Source organism: Neocloeon triangulifer, unplaced genomic scaffold, assembly GCF_031216515.1.
Source record: "Neocloeon triangulifer isolate White Clay Creek 2 clone unplaced genomic scaffold, ASM3121651v1 ptg000022l, whole genome shotgun sequence".
NCBI lineage: Eukaryota > Metazoa > Arthropoda > Insecta > Ephemeroptera > Baetidae > Neocloeon > Neocloeon triangulifer.
The window spans coordinates 3,361,079-3,385,370 of NW_026775562.1; the positions used below are offsets into that span (position 1 = coordinate 3,361,079).

At 39.7% G+C, this 24,292-nt stretch overlaps 5 protein-coding genes across 10 annotated transcripts; 2 read left to right on the top strand and 3 right to left on the bottom strand.

Annotated features, from left to right (window-relative positions):
• Positions 1–239: 239 nt before the first annotated feature.
• Positions 240–14,681, top strand: LOC132204249 (titin). 6 transcript variants are annotated; one of them, XM_059632628.1, is made up of 23 exons: positions 240–340; positions 2,971–3,045; positions 4,458–4,697; positions 5,313–5,725; positions 5,785–5,876; positions 6,576–6,865; positions 6,933–7,271; positions 7,511–7,818; positions 7,879–8,088; positions 8,249–8,263; positions 8,342–8,527; positions 8,582–8,741; positions 8,801–9,085; positions 9,149–9,277; positions 9,333–9,674; positions 9,756–9,809; positions 10,071–10,379; positions 10,487–10,717; positions 10,922–11,080; positions 11,258–11,467; positions 11,528–11,740; positions 11,794–12,048; positions 12,258–14,681. In XM_059632628.1, the coding sequence occupies exons 3-23, from the start codon at positions 4,461–4,463 to the stop codon at positions 12,534–12,536; spliced, it is 4,716 nt and encodes a 1,571-aa protein (XP_059488611.1). In that variant the 5' UTR covers positions 240–340; positions 2,971–3,045; positions 4,458–4,460; the 3' UTR covers positions 12,537–14,681. The 6 variants fall into 6 exon arrangements, with proteins under 6 accessions (XP_059488611.1, XP_059488612.1, XP_059488614.1 ...); XM_059632629.1 differs by having other exon boundaries at positions 11,531–11,740; XM_059632631.1 differs by having other exon boundaries at positions 5,328–5,725.
• Positions 14,682–14,870: 189 nt separating this feature from the next.
• LOC132204488 (uncharacterized) lies at positions 14,871–18,487 on the bottom strand. Its single transcript, XM_059633016.1, has 8 exons — positions 18,394–18,487; positions 18,136–18,321; positions 17,867–18,009; positions 17,690–17,815; positions 16,658–17,270; positions 15,838–16,009; positions 15,650–15,783; positions 14,871–15,394 (listed from the first exon to the last, which is right to left on the bottom strand). The coding sequence occupies exons 1-8, from the start codon at positions 18,457–18,459 to the stop codon at positions 15,077–15,079; spliced, it is 1,758 nt and encodes a 585-aa protein (XP_059488999.1). The 5' UTR covers positions 18,460–18,487; the 3' UTR covers positions 14,871–15,076.
• A 59-nt stretch (positions 18,488–18,546) lies between these two features.
• LOC132204422 (uncharacterized protein DDB_G0271670-like) lies at positions 18,547–20,735 on the bottom strand. The gene is made up of 4 exons (XM_059632920.1): positions 20,637–20,735; positions 20,250–20,574; positions 18,804–19,848; positions 18,547–18,746 (listed from the first exon to the last, which is right to left on the bottom strand). The coding sequence occupies exons 2-4, from the start codon at positions 20,562–20,564 to the stop codon at positions 18,661–18,663; spliced, it is 1,446 nt and encodes a 481-aa protein (XP_059488903.1). The 5' UTR covers positions 20,565–20,574; positions 20,637–20,735; the 3' UTR covers positions 18,547–18,660.
• Positions 20,736–21,523: 788 nt separating this feature from the next.
• Positions 21,524–22,352, top strand: LOC132204679 (uncharacterized). Its single transcript, XM_059633315.1, has 2 exons — positions 21,524–21,922; positions 22,012–22,352. Exons 1-2 carry the CDS (start codon positions 21,584–21,586, stop codon positions 22,255–22,257), a joined length of 585 nt encoding a protein of 194 aa, XP_059489298.1. The 5' UTR covers positions 21,524–21,583; the 3' UTR covers positions 22,258–22,352.
• Positions 22,353–22,661: 309 nt separating this feature from the next.
• On the bottom strand, positions 22,662–24,202 carry LOC132204246 (uncharacterized). Its single transcript, XM_059632626.1, has 4 exons — positions 24,138–24,202; positions 23,534–23,825; positions 23,165–23,326; positions 22,662–23,073 (listed from the first exon to the last, which is right to left on the bottom strand). Exons 1-4 carry the CDS (start codon positions 24,146–24,148, stop codon positions 22,750–22,752), a joined length of 789 nt encoding a protein of 262 aa, XP_059488609.1. The 5' UTR covers positions 24,149–24,202; the 3' UTR covers positions 22,662–22,749.
• Between the last annotated feature and the right edge of the window lie 90 nt (positions 24,203–24,292).

A 24,292-nucleotide genomic window follows, 5' to 3' on the forward strand; every position in this document is an offset into this window, starting at 1 on the left:
AATTTTGAATACTTCTCAGTAAAACATTTAAAAACTATTTAAAAATGTCAAATAATTACAAAATAAATACAAAATTAATAATTCCAATTAGATTTTTGAATAAAATTTGAAATTGACTTAAATATCTTCAGACAAACTGAAAATAATAAAAATCTGAACATTGTTTGGTTGGCAGCAGCGTGCTGGAAGCGATTTAAATGGGCAGGGGGCGGGGCGAAATGTGGCAACGCCGCGCTCATCAAGCCGTCAGCCAGCCGGGGTCAGTTTTCCAGGGAGGGTGTGTATGACAGCGGATTTGCAGCCTTTTTCGGCCTCTTGTGCAGCGCCCGCCGCCGAAATGGTGAGTGTTTCGGCCGCCGGCGGCCGTCGGCCGCCCTCAGGGCACTCGGACGCGACTCGTTCGCCTCAGCAAGTGGCCGCCGCGGCCGAATTTGAACCTCTTTTGACCTGAGAGAGGAGTCGAACCAGTGGCCCTGCCAGCGTTCGCCCGAATTCGGCGATCGATGCGCCGAATCGGCCAAAGTGCCGAAGGGACTCTGGGCGAGGGACGCGCCGAACCGGAGGAAAGGGTTAAAATTCGCATCCGACCGAGGCTCCGAGCGTTCACCTGCGTGACGCTAACCTTGAACGTAGTTCACACGACTCGGTCAAGGTCTGCGCGATTTCGACAACATTGGCCGACTCGCCGGTTTTTCGGCGTCTGAAATTCGCGTTTATTGCTGAATTTCATTCAACTTTAAACAAATTATGCTAAAAATTGATCGCCAACTACGAAGTCCACAGCTCGAGATGCCTCCAAAAGTGGCCCCTCGCAAGTCCATTGAGGACAATAATTATCAATTGAGTGGGAGTTTTTGTAATTAGCGCTAATTAACTTCCATTTCTGGAATTGGAGCTCGACTCGGGAACTTGCAAGGCTTCGGTTTTTGAACTCTTTTGAATGAATTAATGCAAATCGAGTGCATTCCTCCCGGTTAACTGTTTAATTTTGAATTAATTTCCCACCTGAACTTTTATTTGAAAAAAAAAATCTATTTACTTTTGCCGTTGGACGGTTTTTGGTTAGAAAAAGCGGTACTTGGTCGGCCGCGAGAGGAAGATCAATTAAAAATCGGTGCGTCGCGGAAATTGCTGCGGCTATTTTATAACTGCGCTTTTTCCGTCGTTGCGTTCGTTTCTCGCAGGTGCAATAAATTCGCTCTTACGTTTCTTGCGAGCTCTGAATGCACATCATATGCATAAATGAATTGGGCCGCTCGCAATCAATAATCATGCACACAGCAGACAGTCGGAATCGGGCTTCCGGCTCATTGTCGTAGTCGTCGCCGCGTGTTTTTGTTGTTTCGCCCCCGAGTTGGAGTTTTTTTTATGCATGCTCCAGTGCGCGGACGTGCAAAGTCAAAACAAAAAGCAAACGAAAAAATTCACTGTGGAAATTCACCCGGTTCAGAAATATCATCGACATCAAAATTTCATTCATATCTTCTTATTTTTTTTTAATAAATTATTGTCAATTATTGTTGTTTATTTGTCAAAATTGTTTCATTCAATTGTTGAAAACATTTTATTTAAAAAAAAGGAATTTTCGCACAAATTGGCAACACCACTAGTAAGAAATTTGCAAAAACATCCGACGCAGTGATCCTTTAAATTTAAAAAACAAAAAAAAAAACAATAAAAATAATATATTTTTTATTAAATTTTTAATTTTTTAATTATTAATGATAATATTCCTATTTTATTAAATTCACATAAGTTTACACTTTGGTCACATTTTTGTTAGAAGTCGTATTAAATTTAAAGGGAGGGGTCAATGAATTCGGATTCACAATAGGATCCATTAATCAGTCCCATTGTTGTTTCATCGTTTGTTGTTGTATGAAAAATTCAGCCGTTCTCACATCTCACACACTTTATCTAACGTCAACAAGCTGAAATTAGCTTTTTCTAATTAAATAATGTTAATTAATTGGAATTAGATGAGTTGGGAAAATGTGAGTGATTGATCATGTATGTTGTTCTTATCACCTTGCGAATCCTGTTAATTACTTTCAATTTATATATTCCTTAAAATTTATAAATTTCATAAGTCTAAAAATCTCCGTACTTTGTTCTCTTTGAAAAAATATTATAATATATAAATTGTGATTTATTAATTTTATTAAATATTAAAATTGGAAAGAGTGATTTATACATTTTTATAGCAAATTATTAAAAATTTGCATGTTTTTCAATTTGCAAATATATCAAATAAAATATTAATGCAAAAAACTTTTATGTAAATGAAACTGTAAATCAGAAATTTTTTCATAAAATTGTCAGTCAAATTTCTTACAAAAATGATTTATTTTTAATGTTTTTGCAGCTATGAAATTTAAAAACAATCATTTTGTATTTAATATAAAAATATGCATATTTTTTCCATATGACAATGAAGCTGTAAAAAATTTGATTTCCACAAAATTGTTATTTTTCACATTAATTTTTTTTGTTTTTTTACTCCGATTGTTTTATTTTTTAATAGTGATATTTATTGCAAAAATTTCGCCGCAAATTTAAGTAAAACAAAAAGAAATTATAATGTTATTAGAATATTGGTTTTTCTCATTTACAAACATATGAATACTTCAATTGGAGCGTTTCTCATTCACCCGACTTATTTTCATCGGCACACAATAGTTGTCTACGGCGAGCGCGCATGCATATCAAAGGTCCTAGCTCTTGAGTCTGTTTGTTATTGTGCGAGGAACGAGCCCTACTAATTAGAGAGCCGTTTGTTGTTTCTCCTCGGCGCCAATTAGTTTTTTTTGTTCATCGGGGCCCGCATTGTCCCTAAATAAATAATAAAAACGAGAAAAAAAACAATAAAAATTGTCGGCGAGAAGTGCACTAGGGGGTTGTCGCCCCCATCACTCGAGTCACGTTCACGCATCCCTATTAAAAAAAAAAAATACCTCCTTGCTGTTTCAGCTGATTTCGAAACCGACGAGCTCTCCAGCGGACACCCAGATTCTGGCGTAACGCTCTGGAAATCTGAATAGCGAGGTGAGTTTTTAGTTAAAATTCGTCTTGTAATAAAAATAATAATTGTAACATTAAAACGCCCTTGCTTCCAGCACGCTTGAACACTAAATTGCTACAACAGAATTAATAAATTAATCAATTTGATCGAAAAAATGATTTTAAATAATTTAATGGAATTTTTAATAAATTAAAATTTAAACTTTTATAAAGTGATCTCGTTTTAAATTTGATATTTATTCTGAAATAATTTAAAATTTATTTAGATCAATTTCTTTTAAAATTCAAATAATGTTCTGAAATTAAAAGATTATTTTCCTGAATTAATCAAAACACAATCAAGCAAAACAAGCAATTTGCGTAGAGTTATTTGTCTAATAGATTGGCTCATTATCTGCGACACGCTTATTAATTAGCGGCGGCGGCGGCACCGAGGAGTGTCACGCTTTGTCCAAACACCGCTGATAACGAAATTGAAAGCACCCCTAGAGCCTGCAGCCGCCGTTATCACTCTCCTCGTTAACTTATGTGTGTGTGTCTTGCCTGTCCCCCGCCTGCCTGCAGCCCGTCCGTGTCCGCCGTCCGAGAGCGATCGGAGCATGAACAGTCCCACCACCCGCTCGCCCCGCGTTCTCCGCCGTCCGCACCCTCGCCCCTGTAAACGCAAACCCTGCGCCAACCAGCTTAGGTCCCGCTTTGAGAAGGTGCAACAACAACATCCGGTTTTTACGCATCGCTTGAGTATCGCTCGCTCGTCCGTCTTTGAAAAGAACAAAAAAATACTCGCATGCGAATCGTGCAGTGGTAATTTTATTTGAACAAAAAAGAACCTTTGATTGCAGAAAAAGTAATGAAAAAATAGCAATTTTCATTGAATATTTTTCAATTGGATTTAAAAAAAAAAAAAAAAAAACGCATTTTGATTGACATTTTTTGTTTTTTTGTAACTTGTGTCTTTATTTTAAGGGGTGGGTTCGAACCTAATATCAGAGAAACGATTCTCGGGCAAGGATTCTCCAGGAAAAATTCTACCGTTTTTTGAGAATCCTTGCGCGATAATCTTTATTTTTGAGAATCGTTTCTTAAGAATCTTTTCTCGAGAATCTGATATTCGGACCCACCCTTAATCAAAGGTCTTTTCCCGCCATTCAAATTTTGTTCTCCCCCTCGAAACGCAAAATGAATCTCGCAATATTCCACGAGGCGAGACGTTTCGATCGCCTGCTTTACAGTTTCGTGCTTTATTTTAAATTTTTCCTCCTTAAAAACCTGAATATCTTTGTGATCTTTTGCTTTTTTGGAAATATGATTTGGACTAGAAAATTGACTCAAATCTGTTCCATTTCTTGCTGATTGTTTTTTTGCCGTATTGCAGACTTATTTTTAGATATTTTTTTAAATTTTTTGCTCATCCGAGGTTGGTTTGGGTTTTGCAGGGGATGGAGGCGCCGCCGTGCAAGAGTTCGGCGTCGGTGCGCTCGGGCCCGAAGGTGGCCCAGATCGCCACCATCTTCCAGAGCATGAGTCCGAGCAAGGAGGTGGCCGACCCGTCCATCCCCCCTGTCGTCAGTCCGCGCACCACCTCGCTCGAGTCGTCCGGTGGCAGCAGCACACACAGCCAGTCATCGCAGCGCTTCAACGTGGCGCGCGCCTTGTTCGAGAGGCTCGGCGAGCAGGTCCGGAAAATTTAAAACAATTATTCATTTCCATCTTAAACCAACCATTAATGCAATTTTTCATCTCGTTGAGTATTTAAATCGCAGAAAATTAACGTAATTTAAAATAATCAACTTGCTTCTGAGGCACAATTTTAACAAATTAATTCTTTAACTTGAATTTACCGAAGACAAATTGAAGCACTTGAAAGATTGCAACATTAAAATGCACTCTTATCATTTTAATCATTGAACTTAAATTTGAAGCACTCATTTGATATCAAGATTTTTAATAATTTTTATTTTAACGATTTTCATTAATTTTGATTTGAATAGATCTTGAAATTTGTTGTAAATATTTTAAAAGTTTTTGTAACAAGTAATTGGTTTTATTTCATTTTTAATTACGTTGAGATTAGCCAGAATCGATTTGAGATAAGCCCGTATCTCAATGACATCAACAAATATTGTACGACTTTTTCTCTGCTGAGCCGGCAGCTTCCATTTGTTAACAGCCAGTCAAACAATCAGCGTCTCTGATAAAATCCATCCCAAATTCCCAAATATCACCGAAATCTCATTTGACTCGATTGATCACCATTCTTTATTTTTTCACTTCCCTCGAATTGAATTTAGGAATTTTCCGAACAGGACTCGAAGCCGATCGTGCCCCCCAACAAGGCGGAAAAACTGGCGGTGAACACACAATTGCGGGGTCAGCCACGCCCCACCAATGGTCACCACTACCCTGAGCAGCCGGTTCGAGAGGAGAAGCCGATGCCGCCCCCGCACAGGGTGATGCCGACGTCGGCGCCGCCGCCGAAACCGCCCAAGCCGGAAAAGCCCGAACGGAAATTCTCGAGCAAAGAGTTGATCGAGAAGCAGCGCAACTGGACGGCGCACTTCAAGAACAAGGGCTCCAGTCCGCGGGCGTCGTTCGACCGACCCCACCAGGGCATCAGGGTGCCCGTGCTGCCCACCCTGGGCGGCACTTTCCCCCTCGAAGGCCCCATGGAAAGGCCGTACGAGAAGCAGGATGTGCCAGAAAAGTAATTTTGTTTGATACTGATAAAGAAAGGTCTCGAATTGTTTTTTCTTCTTGTTACAGAAATGATATTGCAGTCATAACACCCACGTCCCCGGCCAGCATCAACTCGGAAACACGCTCGTACCATTCAATGCTCTCTACAACTCCAACTGGTAAGTTAATATCACTTTTTATTTGAGGTCTTAATTGTACAAGATTAGAGAATAATCTGCCACAAAAATTCCAATCCTTGATCAATGGCTGCGTTTAATAATAATAAAAATTCCTCAATTTTACAAATTAAAGATCATCGGAGCATAGAAAAAAAATTAAATTTATTAATATAACTAATTTTTTTACTAATTCTGAGAATTACATTTTTTAAATTTGAGTTGGCGCAGACGCTTGAATTGAATAGCCCCCATTGATTCATCAAGTCCCAATTACCACAGTGCCAATTGCTCTCCCCTATCTCGCCTTGACCGTGTGTTGGTGGCGCACTCGTAAAAACTCTTTCCTCTCCTTGTCCCATCTTCTTCTTCTGGTAGGTCTGCGGTGCTAATTTTAGTTTCGGTGTCACCTCAGTCAGTCAGTTGGAGAAAAAGCGAGTGCATCTGATCGCGGATTCGCCGAAAACAACACCATGTGCATGCGCTCCATTTTCACCAGAATATTCATCAGTATTTTTCACTGATTTCTTTGTTATCTGCCCCTCGGTGCCGTTTTGCATTTTGTGACATCGGCGGGTGGTATAAATTTATTGACTCGCGAGATCTGGGCACCCTGCCAGAAGATCGGCGGCACTGAAATTTTATTCATCTGCCTCACTTTTAGGCGTCGATCGTTAATCCTCGTAATTTTTTTCTTCGTAGGGACTGAAAGCTCTGGTGACTCGCTGGACACGGACAAGACGTTGTCCGAACTGTCCGAAACGTCGCCGAGCGCCCTCCAGCAGAGTTCTTCCAGTCCAGTCGAGTGCCAAGTGATCAAAAGGAGTGAGGAAAAAGAGGAGAAAATTCAAAGCAGCCAAAGTTATGAGGAAATCTGCAAAGATGTCCTGAACGCCAAGGAGGGCCACGTCAGTCCAGAGCGGCGGCCCACCAGTGACGAGGAGGAGGAGGAACTCAACCAGCTGGTCGCCGTGCACGACAAAAGGAAGATGGTTTGTTTTTCGGCCTTGGGCCCACTAATGTGCTTTACTTGTTAATTCAATTAAATCCACTTGGTAGGTTTCCTCGGTGCAGCTGGTGCTCGAGACTCCAGCTTCCCCTGTCGAGTCACCGTCGTCTCCAGTCATGGAGCCAGCAGAAGCAGACCTAGAGGAAAAATGTGAACCTCCTGTGGAGGAAGAGGTCCCAGTGGTGGAGGCGGTGCAGGAAATCAAGTTTGTAGACGAGGAGGAGGAAGAGGACGAGGCGATTACCGAGGAAGTTGAGGAAGCGGTCACGGAGGTCGAGGAGGCGGTCACAGAAGAAGTGGAGGAGGCGGTAACTGAAGAGGTGGAGGAGGCGATAACTGAAGAGGTGGAAGAGGCGATAACCGAGGAAGTGGAGGAGTCGCAATCAGAGGTACGGTTCTTTTCTTTATCTTAGAAAGTCCGTGGGGGTGTTGGAAGATAAAACAACCGTTTGGCACACTTTCCAATTTCTTGATCAGTTCCCTTCGAAATGTCTGTGGAAATAAACAATAATGTTGTTGGCTACGGCTTCCAGTTCAAGATATTTGAATTCTACAAAATTCCATTTATTGTCCGGAGTTATTATTTCAATTTGTTGGATCAGATGTTAATTTTTATTTTCATTCGCAGGTCTCCCCAGAGCATAGTGAGGCGACTCAGTCTCTTCAAAGGGAGCTCTCCTCGCCTGAAAATGAAACACCACCCACCCTGCCCCCGAAGGACATGTCTCCTGAAGTGGAGGAGCTGCCATCATTGCCCCAAGTGGATTCGCCAAAGTTCCAGCCACAAGCCAAAAGCGAGCATGTTGTTCGTCGGCCGCTTCCCCCTTCACCAGAGGAAGAAAAATTGCCAGAATTGCCCGAGAGTCATGTTGTCCCTGCTCGAAGATTGCCACCTGAGCCCCTTGATGAAAAACCACTGCCCCCTATACCTCGAAGGTACAATATTTTTTATTACTTAAATTCCAAAAATAATATGTTTCCATCTATTTATTTCAGAAATATGCCCGAATTTGTTGAATCTCCGCCCCCATTGCCCCCTAAAGACATTCCCGACATCCCGGAATACGCTGTGCCGCACAAAGTAAAACAGCAGCTAAAGCAGCAGCAGGAAAAAGAAAGACTAGAGCAGCTCGAGGCCGAAAAGAAGGCTGTGGCCGAGCCAGAGACGATGACTCCAGATGAGGCAGAGAATCTCCTCAGTTCTAGGTGCCGATTTAAAATTAATTTGCCGTCGCAATCACATTAACAGCTTTTGATTTGTTTTGTGCTTAACCCGTGAATGTTACTAATTTTGTTTGTCTCATTTCCATCTAACCTCTATTCGTGTCCAACCTGCGCTCATGTGTTTCTTACGTGAATTTGACAGAATATTTGCCAAAAGGTGAGGTGCAATTTTCTGTTTTGTTGTCATCTGAGATCTATGGAGGCAAAACAGAAATGTAACAAAATTATATTGCAGGAAAGAAACTCTTCTCTCCGACGAGCAAGCAGAAGAAGTGCCAAGACTCATAGCAAAGGCTGAAGAGGTCAAAGCCACTCCAAGCAAAGTCGCTCCAGAGCCGGAGGAAATCATCGAGCTCATTCCCACATTAATTCACGAAGAATCCCACGAGTCCACCTTACCTGATACTAGCTTAGATTACAGGTAATTTATAATCATTCAATATAAGCCAAATCTAAATTTTACATTGAATTTCAGAGAGCCTCTTAATGGTTCTCTTTCTTCCGAGTCGGCTGGCGTAGCCGACTCATTGCCTGCCACAAAATTTGTGACTGAAAAAGAGAGCGCCAAACCAGAAACAATAGCTGCGGTTGAAGCTCCAGTACAACCCGAATATGTGGCTGTGGCGTGCAGAGAGGTGAAAATTAAATTAGTACTTTTAAAATATTTAATTTAATAATATTTGCTAAATAACAGATCTTTGTTGAAAATGGAATCCATTATCTTGAGGATGGCCACTTTTGGGTCGAAGTGCCTGGTCTTCCAGAGTCAGATGAGGAGGAGGAATTTGACGAAAGCGTCACTGTGAAGCCTCCCTCCAAAGTCTTCTTCAGCTCCGGACCCATGAGGGTTTACTCGACACATTCCATCTCCGACTACGACAGGCGCAATGACGATGTTGACCCTGTCGCCGCCTCTGCTGAGTACGAGTTGGAAAAGAGGGTGGAAAAAATGGACGTCTTTCCGGTTGAACTTATAAAGGTATTTAAATATGAAAATTCTGCAGTAAAAAAATAAATACTAAACATAAACTCAATTTTTCAGGGTCCTGAAGGTTTGGGCCTCAGCATAATAGGAATGGGTGTGGGAGCTGACGCTGGTTTGGAAAAATTGGGCATATTTGTGAAGACCATAGCCGATCAAGGTGCTGCTGCGCGAGATGGAAGAATACATGTAACTTAATCAAAATGAAGCAATTAATTTTTTTTATTAAAATCAAATTTTCTAGGTAAACGATCAAATAATAGAAGTAGATGGCAAGTCCCTAGTTGGTGTCACCCAGGCGTACGCCGCATCAGTGCTCAGGAACACTTCTGGTCTGGTCAAGTTTTTGATAGGCCGCGAGAAGGATGCCGAGAACAGCGAAGTGGCGCAGCTGATCAGGCAGTCCTTGCAGGCCGACCGAGAACGAGAAGAAGTTCGGCGGCAGCACCACGAGGCAATTGCCATGTCACAGCAATCTCCAGGCGGTGAAAGTGGCTCCGATACGGCCCAGTCACCAGAGGGCCCAATTATGCGGCAACAACCTTCGGCGGCAGAGCTAGAAGCAATGCGACAACTCGTCAAGGAGGTAAATGATGAAATAACCCTTTATTATTTATTAAGAATTATAATTTATGTTTTATTAATTTTCCAATCTCTGCTTTTCCAGAGTCAGTACAAATTAGCTGTGGCCGACGCTGACATAGCCAGACTCAAAGTTAGGGTATGTATCTATTAAGAACATAGAAATTAATTCCCCGTGCCTAATTACTCGGACCCCCACACAACACAGTGCAAGCTATCTGTGTTCAAACAAAGTCCCCTAGATAAGATAAGCTGGGTGTCAGCTAAGCCAAGCCCACCTTTTAGTCTCTCTCGCAGTGATTGTTGGCAGGATGAAACTGCAATTAGTGGACAAAAGTTTTCAAGTGCCCAGTTTCTGCGATGCGATTTGAATCCAAATTGAAACTTGCGACTTTTGCAGTTGGCCGAGCAGGAGCGGCAGAGCGGCGAGGAAGTCTCGGAGAGACTGAAGCAGGCGTCGCAGCGGCTGCGAGAAATGGAGCGCGGCCTGCAGGCGGCCAAGAAGGAGGTGGCCACCTACCAGGACATGTTGGAGCAGTCGCAGGGCCAGTACACTGTGCTGGAAAAAAAGTACCACAAGGCCAAGAAGCTCCTCAGAGAATACCAGCAGCGTGAACAGGACTTGCTGCACAGGGAGGAATTCCACCTGCAGCTGCTGCAGGAGAAGGACACCGAGTACAACGCCCTCGTCAAAACCCTCAAAGACAGGGTAAGGAAAGGATGGAAACGCCTATTTTTCTATTGCAGATTAGATTACATTAAATTGATAACTTCGTTGCTGTGATACATATTTTAATCTATTTGTTTTTTATTCAGATTATCCAACTTGAGCAGGAGTTGCTCGACACGCAAAAGGCAGCAGGTTTGACGCCGCAGCTTCCTTATGACAGCAATAGCATCAGGCAACTAACCCCAAAGATGGGCAGGAAACACTCAGCTCAGGCTACAAAGCCTCTTCTTGAGCAGCTGGACACTGAGTTGTCCGACACGGAGATCTCGGACTGCAGTCCGGAGGAAACTGACAAAACCTCAACCGTCGAGCGAAAGGTTACTTTTTACCAAATCTTTCACCAGCACCGATTTATTTTCTTGTTCCAAATTTCAATATTTGCTTTCAATTTGCCTGTGCATGTGTAAGTTTATATTTTTTTCATACATATTCTTTTGTTAGTGTCCTACAGTGTAGGTTCGCGCTTTTACTTTTGGTCAGTTGAATGTTGTTTGGTAAAAATCAGTTGGCTTGTTTGTCAGATGCCTGTTAAGGAGGAGCTTGATAAGGCTGTGCCTCCGCACGAGCTGCTCGATAACTCTGCCTTCAAATCGAGGGTAGAGCTCGTAAAGGGTGGCAGCCTGGCCGGCAGGCAACTGCCATCGCCCAACAAAAAGTCACCAGTGAACTCGAGCGGTTCTGTAAGTATCTCACCAGCGGCCGCAATTTCTAGAAGTAGCTCTTCTTCATTTTTGTACCAAAGCACTTTTGTTGATTCGACCTTTTTCTGCATGATTCAATTTTTGTCACCAACTTCATTTTTAATTGTACAAAAATTTCCCCATAAAAAATTTACTAATCTTAAATCTCTTCCAAAGGACTACGGCCTAGAAAACAGCTATCACTCCACTGAGGAGGAAGAGGAGTCCTTCAAAGCAGCTTCCGAGACGACCATTTCCACAAGTTCGTCCTCTTCAAGCCAAGTGTCAGTCGAGAGGCCATCGAACCTTTCAATCCAATCTCAGCCAATGTACCCACGTCCCATGTACAGCTCAACGCAGGCCGAGCAAAGCTATACGGCTATGCAGGTAGAAATTTTTAAATTTTTTATTCACAATTAGATATAAAAATTAAAACATTTTGTTTAGCAGAGTGTGTACTCGAGTAGAGGCAGCTACAACACCGTACCCGGAAAACGCTCTTCCGGGGTGGGCCCTCCAGCCTCCTTGGCCGAACAGCTGAAGCAGGTGCTGGCCGACCGAGAGAGGCGGATCACAACAGGGGAGAAGAAAGACATGGAACAGCACAAGCCGTCGACCATTTCGCAAACGCTGGTTGAAGAAATCAGACTCGCTGTTCAGGTAAATAACAGAATTTTGTGAAATAAACCTTTTTTAATTAATTTTACCAACAGGAAGCAAACGCCAGAATCAAAAGAGTCCCGAAGCTGGATCCGAGGGACTCAACCAGCTCGTTGAGTTCGTGTTCGAGCGTGCCCGCGTTGCGCACCTCCTCGTCGTTGGACAACTCGCGGAGCAACCTGGACGACCCTGGCAGTCCAGAGCAGGTGTGGCTCTCGCAGGAAATGCTGGCCGTGCAGCAGCAGGAGAAACGCAGCTCCGGCCATTTTTGGCACACGTCCTCCGTTTCGGCGTGGACAAAAGAGCAGGTCAGTAGATCAAAATTATGATTTCAGAAATTTCTCATAATACTGACATGGAATCAACCATTTATTTTTGATTGCAAATCTGGCTTTATCGTTGATTTAGAATTTACACTGCGACTTGGCTCCTCGATCGAAAGAAGTTTATTTCTAGCCATTTTTACGTTTGAAAATTGATTATGTTTATCATTTGGTTTTTTTATTCGCATTCGTAGGTTTGCCAGTGGCTGGTCGTCTTAGGTCTGGACCATCACACGACCAGTTTCTACGAGCACAACGTCACCGGTCCAGAGCTGCTGATGCTCGAGTCGAAGGAAATGAAGACTCTGGGCGTCGGCGGCGAGGACAAGAACAAGCTCAAGCGCAAGCTGAAGGAGCTGCGGCTGCACGAGGAGCGCGAACGCAAACAGGCGGACAAGGAGCGCAAGGAGAAGGAGAAGCTGCAGAAGAAGGCGGAGAAGCTGGCCGAGAAGGCGAGCAAGATCCGCAAATAATTGAAAACATTTGTATCACAACTCCAGAACACCAGTGTGCGTGTGTAAGAACATAAATATTTTATTCCTCGATTCGGCAGCCTTTTGGCGGTCGACGCTGCCAATGTGCTCAAAGTTTAAGGCATTGTTCTCGTACTTACGAAAAGGCGGCCAAGTTTTAAACCTACATGAGAAGAAGTGTGTAATCAGTAGCATGTGATTACTTAAGCGTGTACAGAGCAGCTCTGTTATTTATTACGCACTCTATCGTATAATTATTTACCGGAATTACTAACTAAATATCGCACACACACAAAACAAACTTTCCTATATCACGCGTCAGCATTTTGACCTGTTGAAAATGATTATTATTATTATTTATATCTGACTTTTTTGTTATTGTTTTGTTATGGTTGTTTTAGCCTTTTGTTGAATATGAGTTTTATCATCACACCGCTTTCTTTCCTTCTTCGTAGAAAAAATATATCATGTATATATCTTGTTCTTTTTGTACACGTACAAAACTAGACTTCTTCGTTTCGACGATTATTATAATAACAATTATTGTAAAGCTGCATTTATTTTTGCCACAGCGAGCTTGGCAGCACAAGAATTTTTTGCGTGATCTTGGAACAAACAAAACCGATTCTTGCCCCTTGCTAATCAACGTGCCATGCACTTATTTACAGTGCTTTTGATTTTAGTTGGATAAAAATTAATTTGTTTCCGAAACTTAGAAAACATTTCAGAACAGCAATCTCATAATACACTTTTTCTGATCAAATTGGATGGTGCTGAAAGTTTGTTAATTTCTTGTAGGATGAATGATAATCTAGCTACATTGGCACCAGTTACTGACTTAAACTTTTTGCTTTTCAACTTGAGTCAGTATCATAAGTAGAGACAAAAAAATACATTCGGTCCCGATTTTGATTCATAAAATTGGGCCATCGGGCGGTTGCATAATTATTCTAACTGATAAAAAAAAATTAATAATGAGCCAATTCAACAGTTTCAAAGTAAATGAAAATAATAACTGACCAAGTTAAATATTCGCATGGTCTTACACGACGTATTTTGTAATAACGCGAAGAAGAGCCACACAATATTTGAAGTTGAAAATGCCAAACTACCGCACACTGTTCATACATTTGAAATTAAAAGCATTAAAGTCTAAACTAATTAAGCAGCTCAATTACAGGCGAAAGTAATTCGATTTTACATGAAGAAAGCAGGTTTTGTTTTTTCAAATAATTGACAATTTTCTTTCATCACGTCGGAAATTTTCATTGCCGGGAAGATGAGGCTTTTGAATGAATTAAAAAAAAAAAAAATTGTGATCAGACGCAGCTTGTTGGCAGAAAAAGACTCGGAAAGCTCAAAATCCTGATCTTCTACTCAGGGCAGTCGTTTCGGAGAATCACACTATTAAAAAAAATATACATTAGCGTTTGGATTAAAATAAAAAAAAAACATTTTGACTAATTCCAAGGGATGAAGAGAAACACTAAATCGCCATATTAGTCGACAATTAACTGAAACAACAATTATTACTAATTGTAAATTGTAACAGCTATTGATTGCGAATTAAGAAGAAGAAAAAAACTAACCAACAGTATTTACCTAGGCTTAGACTTTTGTATAACGAGAAGCGTGCGTGAGGTCTGTGAGTGAATGGCAGTGATTTTTTTTTCATTTTAAATTTTTTCTCACACTTTCAATTGCATTTATTCACACACAGTATTTTCTTGGTAGCGTTTTTGTAAACATTCCCGGCGCAGTGTATGATTTTCCTGAGTAATATAATATAATTATTTATTATACACACAAATAACATTCCAAAGCTTGCCAAACGTGATGTGCGTGTGAAAAAGAAATCATACTCTACAATGTATCTATGTCCCCTGAGCAGCTCCATCGAAAAAAAATATTAATGAGAGAATCCGTGTAGTAATTTATATGTTTGCGAGAAGTGTTTGAGTTCGAATGAAAGAGAGAGAAAACCGAGGAAAAAAGTGATAAAACTGTAACCCTCTTTTTAGAGCAGTAGGAAAGCAAAATAAGAAAGAATATACGCGATCATGATGTGAATTTTTGAGCACCTGAAGCGCGTGTCTGTGTGTTGTTCCAAAATATTGATATAAAATAAAAATGATATCAAATCAATTAACGAATTATCTCATTTCAATTATACCTGGACTCGGAGAAATGAATAAGTCAACCGATTTTAATTTTATTTTAATTCGATCAAAGTTCAATTGAAGCCATTTTGATACAAAATATTCAAGATTCAAAACTCCTAAATTTTTTCAAAAAAAAATATAGAAGTTTTGAAATATTTTTAGGGCCTTAAATTTCTGAACGATTTTAATTCTTATAATTTTATGCAGAGTTTTTTTTTATTTTCAATATTTGATCTTTTAATACAAATTCTTTAAAAACTTGAAGAGAGTTGAATTTTTTCATAAATTTGATAGACTATCTGAACCTTTTTAAGTTTAACCCTAAAAATTTTAATTTTTTATGTATTAAATTTTTTTGGTAAGGAAAATCGAGGAAAATCATGAATTTTTAATTGTTGAAAGAAGTCGTGGCATCGCCGAATCCTCATTGCTGACGTTTTGCAATCTCGTCTCCAGTTTTGAAAAGTCCGCCTGCTCCACCAAGTGCTTGGGGTCGATTTCCGACGGCTCGAGCAGACCCCATCTCGTTCCGAGCACTCTTTCGGCGATGGCGCACAAGCCGCAGAAAGTTCGAAAGTCCAAAGTGGCCGGTTCTTGCCAAACAGGCTCGGGCAGGGCGAGCAAATTAGCCAAAAAATGCAAATCATCCTCGCCAACCTCGCGACCCATCACTTTAGACAAACTTTCTGGTAACACCTGAAACAATTAAAATTGAAACATTTAAAAAAAATTATTTTTCTTTTTAAATTCTTTTTTGTTACAAATATTGTCATTCTGATTAAAATTAAAAAAATATTTAAAAAATGTTTTTGACAATTATTTTAGAAATAATTTTGGTTTGTCTTTTGCAGAATATTAACAATAACAATATTTTAAAATATATATCTCAATAATTTTTTAGTAAATAGCTGAAATAGAGACATTAAAAATGACGAAAATCGTAAAACATACATTGAAGTTAATCATTCGCAGTTCGTTTTCCATTCCATTCTCAATTCGGCGTTGGTCGAAAATTTCGTTGTAGAGAAGTTTTCTGCTGCGAGAAACTTGGACGAGTTGTTGCGCATACTGCAGCGGAGTCATTTCTAAACTTAATTGTTACTATCAAATTAAATTGTTTTAACCAATTTAAAACCGACTGGCTAATTTTCTGCTGTCCATGGGAAGTTCGAACCTGGCGCTGCGTCTGGAAAAGGAGCGCGGAACGGAGACCCACAGGTTGGCCGGTTGGAAGGAAAAGTAGTGGTTCTCGGCACCCTCTGGGGAAATCATCGGAGGAGCGCGCATTGCCTCCAGCAGAGCCACTCGTCGCTGCAAAAGAAAAAAATTCTCGCGAAAATATGAATATGCGGTAGGCTTTTAAAAAGTCCTGCTTGGGATATTTGGCTTAGGAAAGAAGATTGAAATGTTGCTCTAAAAAGCAGGAAAAACATTTTTAAGAAATCGAGCAGTTCTTCAATTTGGAGCTTGCTTCATAAAATTTTTGTAGAAACGATTTAAAATTTGTTAAAAATTCGTTAAAAATTTGTTATAAATTGTAATAAATTCTCGTATTAAATAAAAGTTTTATTTTTTTTTTTAAATAAAATTGCGATTTTTAAAAAATGTTTGAAATAAATTAAATTTTATAATTTAATTATTGATTTGTATACAATTAAATTTGAATGTCAGTAATTATTTAAAATAAAAACAATTTAATTATTTTTTAATAAATATTCAAAAAAATTAATTTTACCAATAAAGAGGTAGAAATTGCACTAAACTTTCCTGCAAGTTTCATTAGTAGTGATTAAAGTTGCCTCTTTTGTCATTTGTGAAGGTTAAAAAAAAAAATAATAATAATTGTTAAAAATTAAAACAAGTCGAATTTGAATTATATTATAAATTTGAATTTTTGGAGTAATTTCAGCATTTTATTTTTGCATAAAATTAATTTAATTCATTATATTAATTTTTTACCTTCAAGTCAAATTCTGCCTCGACGAGGTGCCAGTCGAGTTGCCTCTGCAGTTGGCGAATGACATCTTCACTCAAGAACGAGGTGAACGTCGTCTTCGGCGGCCCACCCTGGCCACCCTTGACCTTTTCCAGCATCTCCTGCACTTCAACCTGACCCGACTCGGAAGGTCGTTCCGACGGCTCGGAATTCTGCCCCATTGAAACCTGCGTCTCGGCCAATTCCTCCAAGTGCTGGAAATCTTTAGATGGACTCTGGCCCCGCGACTTTTTGCGCCCCCGGCGTCGCACCCCCCGCCTCCGAGGCGTCATCTCCACCCCCAACATGTTGTTCAAGTCCTCCTCGGTGACGACCACCACTTCCGGGGGCGGCACGACCTGAGCAGTCGGAGGCGCCGCCGCTTCGGGCTCTTTTTGTTTCGGGGCTCGGACGCTCGGGGGCGGCAGTCGGGGGCGGCGGATTATCTGCGGGGGCGAAGCACGTCGTCGCTGCGTGATCGGTGCGGGGGTGTAAAAGTGGCGGTGACCGGGAGGCTTTTCGTGCGACGGCGGGGGCAGCAGTGGCACGGGGGTCACCATTTCGCGCCAACTCAACGTGTCCTGACTGTGACTTCGCCTGGAAATTTTTCCAAAAATTCATTCTTTTTATAAAAAAAAAATGTATATTGATTTAGTTTAAAAGGTTAAAATAATCAATTTTATCAATGTTTAAAAAGGGTTAAAATTGTTTTGATTAAATTTTTGTAAATCATCCTACAATATAATTTTGATAATAAAAGTTAAAAGTTAATAACAAAAAACGTTTTTGGCCTTTTCACCTAAAATTAACTTCAGTATCAGCTGAAAAATACCTTTGCAAAAAAGGTTAAAAATTTGGAGTTTAAAATAATAATAATAATAATAATAATTTCTTGCGCATTTTTATCTAATAATAAATAACAAGTTTCCTTAAAACAAAAACACGTTCATATCAATAATTTTTCTTTGAAATAAAATGTCATCTTTATAATTTAATAACATAATTTCTATTCTCACCGAAGGTCCAGTACAATTTGCGTTTTGTTCTCCTTGCCGCTTGAAAGGTGCGCCGTGGCGGATCTTTTATTCGACGAATTTCTGATTGTGTCCAAACTAGCGAGCGTCGGAGCTGGCGATGGTGGTCTATGAAGTTTAAATATTTTGATTCAAAGAAAAATTTTAAATAAAAAGTACCTTGAATCTGTTTCCGTGTATTTGCGGAAAAGTTCCTCAGGCACCCAATCGTCTGTCATTGCCGGCGCGTTCATAAATGAGAGTCGCGCGTGCTTAGGGCCGACGAAACTTTCCAGCCCAGGCACTTCATTGCCCTCAGCAACCTCACAAAATTTAATAATCAAACTCAAATTATAACTAAATTGAAGAAAATTGCAATTTTAAAGATTTTTAAACAAAAAAATTAATATTTTTAAATTCAAAATATGAATAAATTTTCTTTTGCTAACCAATTGCGATCCTCTATTTACTCTTCGAAGGCCGTGTTTCACCTCCAAATCGGCGGGGTGGTTGCACAAAACGGAGCACCTGTAGGGGAAGGGGTTGTAAATGCCGGCGAAGGGTCGCTGAATGACTGGCGCCGGCCCCGTCGTCAAATACCAACCGACCGCCATCCTTATTCGGTCGCGCGTTCGCTGGTTTTTGAATGAAAATGGATAGTAAAATTAATTCGAAGTGAATAATAATTGAGACTTAAATCAACAGACCACATTTCGATGATATAAAGGAATCCTGACAGCTGAGAGAAGACCTGTGCTGCTCGAGTGCTCCATTTTATATGCTGAATTGGAAAATAAAAATAACCATGGCAACGCTTACTAATAAACTGATGAATAAATTAAATAACTCTTAAGTGTGGTTATAAAAATGAAATTTATTATGAAAATTGTCCTATGAATATAATTATAAGTTTTCGTAAAAAAAAATATAAAAAATTGAATGCCATTGGAGCGGTTTGTCTACAAAGTCGCCGCTCAGAATAATTTGCGTAAAAATGGATAATGCTTCAGGATGGATTTTCCAGACGAGGACGAAGATGAACTTCCACTACTGCTTTTACCTAAAAAATTATTTAACATTATGAATTATTTTTTGTATAAAATTTAATTCAAAATACTTGATTTTTTTGGCCCCTTCTTCTTACGGAACATCTTTTGACAGAAACTGCAGAGTGGCTTCTTCTTCGTCTTTGAATGTGATCGAGATGAAGAATCGGAAGAACTGCTGGACGCGGAGGATGACGAGCTGCTGGAGCTGCCGGACGGCCACAAACTCATGCTGGGTTCTGAAGAGTCAAAACTGTCCGAATCAAAGAAGCGGGACAAGCTTTTGCTGGACATTGAACGGACGGATATCAAACTGGAAGAACTACTGTCCGAATCCGAACTGGATGAACTACTGTCCGAACTGGATGAATCTCTGTCCAGGCTTGAAAAACTGCTGTCCGAACTGGAGGAACTGCTTTCCGAACTGGAAATCCTTTTGTCCCGACAGGAGCAACTTCTGTCCAGATAAGAGGATCTTTTGTCCGAACTTGAAGAACTGCTGTCTGAACTGGATGAGGATCTGCTATCCGAACTAGAAGACCTTCTGTCCGAGCTGGAGGAACTACTGTCTGATCTGTCAAGAGCAGCTAGAAGTCTGTCCCACTTGGAAAAACGACTATCCGATTTCTCTGAACTGCTGGACGAATCGCTTGACGCATCACAATGCTCTCGCCCCTCTTTAAACTTGCGTTCTAAGGCCCTCGGGGTGAATTTTGGCATTTTAGCGTCTGGAGATTTATATCTAGGGTTAATCCAACGGTCCTCCTTAGAGCTAAAGCCCGGCCTCGACGGCCTTCGTGATTTTTGTCCCTGGTAGACGAGCGAGCGCAACGCCGCGTCAGAGATGACTTTAGTCTGCTCGTGAGTTTTGACTTCCTTATCAACTTTCTCTTCCGAGGATTTGAAGGTCGCGGGCCAGTCGGAAAAATTGTCCTTGAAGTCAACGGCCGTGAACTTGAGGTCGTCGTCCTTTTGCAAACCGAGACCTTTGGTGTGTTTGACCGTTTCAACGGAACGCGAGTCGGACTCGTCAATTGATTTGCTCGCCATACGCATCATCCAATCGGTCAGGTCGTCTTGAGGTTTTCTTTCTTCTCCAACTTGACGAAAATTGATCTAAAATTTTAATTTATAAATAATATAAAATTAAAAAGAAAAACTTTGTATGGTTGTGCCTTTCAAAGTTTCCATGAAAAGAAGATAAAAAAACAGAATCAATAAGAATAAGAACAATTAAATAATTTTATTGCTATTTTCTGAAATTAAAAACTGAAGAATAATTGTGTTAGTTTCTTTTAATTTATTTTTTAATCAAACATTATTAAATAAATTAAAATTTTATTTGGTTTTTTTTTTCAATTTTAGACAGGTGCGGATTTTTAACTTTTTTTTACCGTTTTATATTTTTAATAAAAAATTTCATCAAGGATTGACAATTCTGCTTTTTATTTTTCAATTGAATACCTTTGAATTCCTTCTGTATTTTTGCTCTTTTATTTTAGTGCAAGAAATTTTACCTTAATCCCATCAGCCTCTTGTTTGCCATTGTTAATTTTTCCAGTTGTGCCCATTCTTTTGTTCCACTCAAGACCAAACCTGTCTGCATTTCCAGCATTATTTTGGTGGTCCAGATCGTCCAAGCGATTTCTCTGGAGCCGTTTGAGGACCGTCAGCGCCAAAAAGAGCGCCTTGGCCTTATTTCCGTTCTTGCGCTCGTTCCGATACATCTCGATAGGGTCGATGACGGAAGAAGAAGAAATGTCATCCAGAACGCGTTCGGCCTCGGCGTGGAGGGCGCAAACGACGGCCGCGAAAACGAGGAGGCGCCGCATAATCTCGCACCTGCGGAAAATTCCAGCATGCGGAAAAGATGGACCGAGAGCAGGAAGTGGAAAAGCACTTACTTGAGTTGTTCGCTGTCGCGTTCAGGAAATACTGCCGACCAGCTCTGACATTGACTATGCAGCTTTGGAAAACAACCAAGAAGGTCGCGCTTACCCAGAATTCGCGACGTATTTTGCTGAACTGCAGAATTCCGCTTATCTCTCAACGCACTATGAAGTTGATTCTAGTTTGTGATAAAAGTTTTTCAAAATAATATTAATTTTTCGTTGCGTTGTGCTGAAGAAAAGCGGAGTATTAGATAATTATACAAATAAAACCGGTGAAAAGGGTCAATTTTCATAAATAAATTCAAATTTTTAGAATCAAATTGTGCATGTGAAATATTAGGTAAAATTTTATTTTTTGGGGAAATTAAAATACAAGATAAGTAATAAGTTTTACATTCCCTATAAAAATTTCATTTTTTAAGTCTGTTTTCAATTTGTTATCAATGCAGCTGCATTTGAGCTCTCTCTATTCTTATATTTATATAATCTTGAAGAAATTTCGGCAGAAATTATATGAAGATTTAAATTAAAGCTGCTTAACTGTTTGATTTCAAGGTTTTTAGTACAAAGAGAACAAGAATTTTTTTATATATCGGAAACTGGAGAATTACTTTAATTATAAAATCATTCAAACAAAATCAATTACAGAAGTAAAAAGATTGAAAATGTTAAGAAAACTTTTTCCTTTAATTTTTTCCCACCATAAATATTTTTATATTTTGTAACAAAAATTGTTCAGCATAATTATGATCTTTTTGTGTCAATATTTTACTTTCTCGATCACATTGGAATTTATAAATCCTTGCAAAGTTGCAATTTAAATTCTTCAAGGCGAGAAACCAACCTTTAAATTTCTACCGGGAGGCAGATTAATTTTCCTGCAAATGCACACAAAATTGTTATCGGTCGTATAAAGTGCGTGCCACTGAAAAAAGCCGGTTTCACTTTTCCGTCCGAATATGATTGTGTCGCTTCTAATTTTAAGCGCGTCAATTTCTTTGTCCCAAACCGCAGAAGTGGTGCCCGTCGTGCAGGGTCTTCCAGGCGAGGTTTCCGTGGTCGACAAGCCAAAGGTCGTTGACACACCTGCACCTCAAGAAGTCACAAACAATAATCACAATGACTTCACGCACGTGGCCAAAGTTCTCGCCGATATCCTTGCAAGCATCAACAACAACAACCCTACAAAAAAGCCAAAAGAAGAAACTGTCGAGGAGTCCTCGTCAGTTATGACGAGCGACAGCCCCGAGAACAAAAGAGGTCGAAAAACGGTCAAAGGGAAACTGTCTAATAGCAAGGTAGGGATATTTTAATTATTTAAAATAAAATTACTTAATTTTTTAAACAGATTTCTAACTTTTTTTTTAATATCTTTTGGTTTTTTTAGGATTTCAAGAAGTTGTTGGAAAAATGGCGCAAACGGACCAAGTCCTCGGAAAATGAGTCTTTCGAAGAGAGACTTCGGAGGAAGAAGATGATGAAAAGGAACAAGGCGAGGACGCAGGACGTGCGAGCCAGGGCGGCAGCAGTGTCCCTGAGGAACGCCAAGAACCTGAAGGTGATGAAGGACAAGGTCCTGGTCAAGGCGACCAAAGAGACGCGCAACAGGGAAAGAAAGCGTCTGCATCGTTGAACTTGTAAAATTATTAAAAAAATAACAATAAATTGTATAAAACGATTTTATTACTATTTATTACACTAAAACTTTGGTGAAATTATTTTTCGAAATGATCATTTTTATTGTTAATTATCAAAGCTTAAAATCATTTACTTGAAAAAAAATTTACAAGCATGTTATCACTTATTGAGAAAATATTTTCTCTAGTTAAATAGAAACCAAAAAACAAAAGTTGGATGTTTTAAAAAATATTGTGGCGAATTAAAATTAATTTAAAAACATAATTATTGGCCACATTTTTTGTTTGTTTCCAAAACGAGCTGACTACTTTCTTATTCTTAGTTTATATTCCAAATTTGCGGGTAGCATAAATTTTAGAGCTTTGACGATTTGTTTTAATCAAGGTGTGTCGCTAAAAAAAAATCATTTTTGTTCTTTGTTCTGTGAATCCCTGAAATTTTTTCCATATTTTTTCAAAAATCGGTTTATGTACATTGGATTTAAAAATTAAAGGTCATTGAACCGGCAGTTGCCGACCTTCAGGTACCGGCGGGTGTTGAACTGTCGCATCTGCTCGACCATGGCGACGTTCCTCTGTTGAAAGATGAGGTTGAAGTCAGCGCTGCATCGTTTCGACACCTTCCCGTGTAAAATGCGTTCCAGGTTGAGGAACTCCCACTCCATGTCGGACGCGAAGATGCTCTCGTCGCTGTCCGGCTTGATGAGGAGGAAGGCCTTCATGTCGTTGCCCACGTGCACCCTGTTCCACGGCCACAGGAAATTGACCACCTGACCCGGCTTGTACGTCCGAATGACGGAAATGAATGAACCCTGAAAATTGATAGTTAATTTTAATAGCTAGAAATAAATAAAACTGACTTGAAAAAAAAATTAGGACAACTTTTAGGAGAAAAATTGATACCCTTTTGCACTGGAATCGGATGATGTAGGTGCCGGGGTACCTGGCGGAGAAACGGAACCTGTACTTGTGCGGTTTGGGACTGTCGCATTGGAAATATTTGAGGCCCATCGTGAAATATACGCGGCCAGCGTCGTTTACGAAGGCGCAGCTTGAACTGTCTACCTATCAAAAAAATTAATTTATATTAAATTTAAATTAAAATAAAAAAGAAAAGTTGTTAAAAAAAATCAATCAAATATTTAAAAAAAATGTCTTTAATATTTTTTTTCTATTTAATTAATCATTTTTTATCATATTATTTGACTGATATCTTAATCTTTCTTTTTTTTTAATTTTTACTTTATTATTATCATTAAATTTTTGCCCCACCTTATTGCAAGACCTCTTTGACCTAGCGGTCGAGTTCACTTCGAGCTGGTTGTCGATGAGGTCGAAAACTTCGTCCTCGTCCCCCTCCATGGAAAACACGTCAAGATTTTCCAGGTACGTGCAATTTTCGTCCTGCTGCACCATCCTCGTCATGTACAAATGCCTTCCTGCCCTGTGCGACCTGAGCACCGTGTATTCCGAGCCGCTCAGAAAACTGTCCAGATCCAATCCAGGGTCCATCAAAACTTGCTGACCGCGACAAACGGCAGCGGCGCTCAAAACCAGAATTAATCTACGAGATAAAAAAAAAATGAAGGAAAAGTTATTAATTAAACCAATAATTTTTGTAGATTTCCCATCTGAAAATTGACAAAATTTTATAAAAAACGTCAAAATTGCAATAACTTTTCAATCAAACGAATTTGTGCTTTGATTATTTTGAGGGATGCGTGAAGTGATTTATTTCAATTCTGAGATTTATTAAAATTTCCCAGTCTTGGTCTTCAATAAAAATTAAATAATTAAGATTTAACTGTAGTTTTTTGAGCTAAGAAAATGATTTAAGAAGAATTGGCTCGAAAAATTAAATTTTCTGCACACTTACTTGTCTATCATGATGCTCGGAGTGTGGCTCGACTGGTCAGAGTTTTGCACAAGAAGCAGTTTTATAATCTGTTCAGGGATTTTGTACGTTTGCAGTTTTTCATTTTTTGACACATCCTCGTTCGATAAGGAACGCACCTCTTTGCTGTACTAAAT

What these genes read in the sequence shown, in the direction of transcription:
- LOC132204249 (XM_059632628.1), top strand. Translation starts at nt 4,461, where the DNA reads ATGGAGGCGCCGCCGTGCAAGAGTTCGGCGTCGGTGCGCTCGGGCCCG. An exon ending in CTGCCCCCTATACCTCGAAG is followed by an intron (nt 7,819 to 7,878) that starts GTACAATATTTT and finishes TATTTATTTCAG; the next exon opens with AAATATGCCCGAATTTGTTG. An exon ending in CGCGAGATGGAAGAATACAT is followed by an intron (nt 9,278 to 9,332) that starts GTAACTTAATCA and finishes CAAATTTTCTAG; the next exon opens with GTAAACGATCAAATAATAGA.
- LOC132204488 (XM_059633016.1), bottom strand. Translation starts at nt 18,459, where the DNA reads ATGGAGCACTCGAGCAGCACAGGTCTTCTCTCAGCTGTCAGGATTCCT. An exon ending in CTTTATATCATCGAAATGTG is followed by an intron (nt 18,322 to 18,393) that starts GTCTGTTGATTT and finishes TTCAAAAACCAG; the next exon opens with CGAACGCGCGACCGAATAAG. An exon ending in GGACAGCAGAAAATTAGCCA is followed by an intron (nt 15,784 to 15,837) that starts GTCGGTTTTAAA and finishes AATTAAGTTTAG; the next exon opens with AAATGACTCCGCTGCAGTAT.
- LOC132204422 (XM_059632920.1), bottom strand. Translation starts at nt 20,564, where the DNA reads ATGCGGCGCCTCCTCGTTTTCGCGGCCGTCGTTTGCGCCCTCCACGCC. An exon ending in AAGAGGCTGATGGGATTAAG is followed by an intron (nt 19,849 to 20,249) that starts GTAAAATTTCTT and finishes TTAAAATTTTAG; the next exon opens with ATCAATTTTCGTCAAGTTGG. An exon ending in GAAGGGGCCAAAAAAATCAA is followed by an intron (nt 18,747 to 18,803) that starts GTATTTTGAATT and finishes ATAATTTTTTAG; the next exon opens with GTAAAAGCAGTAGTGGAAGT.
- LOC132204679 (XM_059633315.1), top strand. Translation starts at nt 21,584, where the DNA reads ATGATTGTGTCGCTTCTAATTTTAAGCGCGTCAATTTCTTTGTCCCAA. An exon ending in GGAAACTGTCTAATAGCAAG is followed by an intron (nt 21,923 to 22,011) that starts GTAGGGATATTT and finishes TGGTTTTTTTAG; the next exon opens with GATTTCAAGAAGTTGTTGGA.
- LOC132204246 (XM_059632626.1), bottom strand. An exon ending in CAAAGAGGTCTTGCAATAAG is followed by an intron (nt 23,327 to 23,533) that starts GTGGGGCAAAAA and finishes TTTTTTTGATAG; the next exon opens with GTAGACAGTTCAAGCTGCGC. An exon ending in TCCGATTCCAGTGCAAAAGG is followed by an intron (nt 23,074 to 23,164) that starts GTATCAATTTTT and finishes ATCAATTTTCAG; the next exon opens with GGTTCATTCATTTCCGTCAT.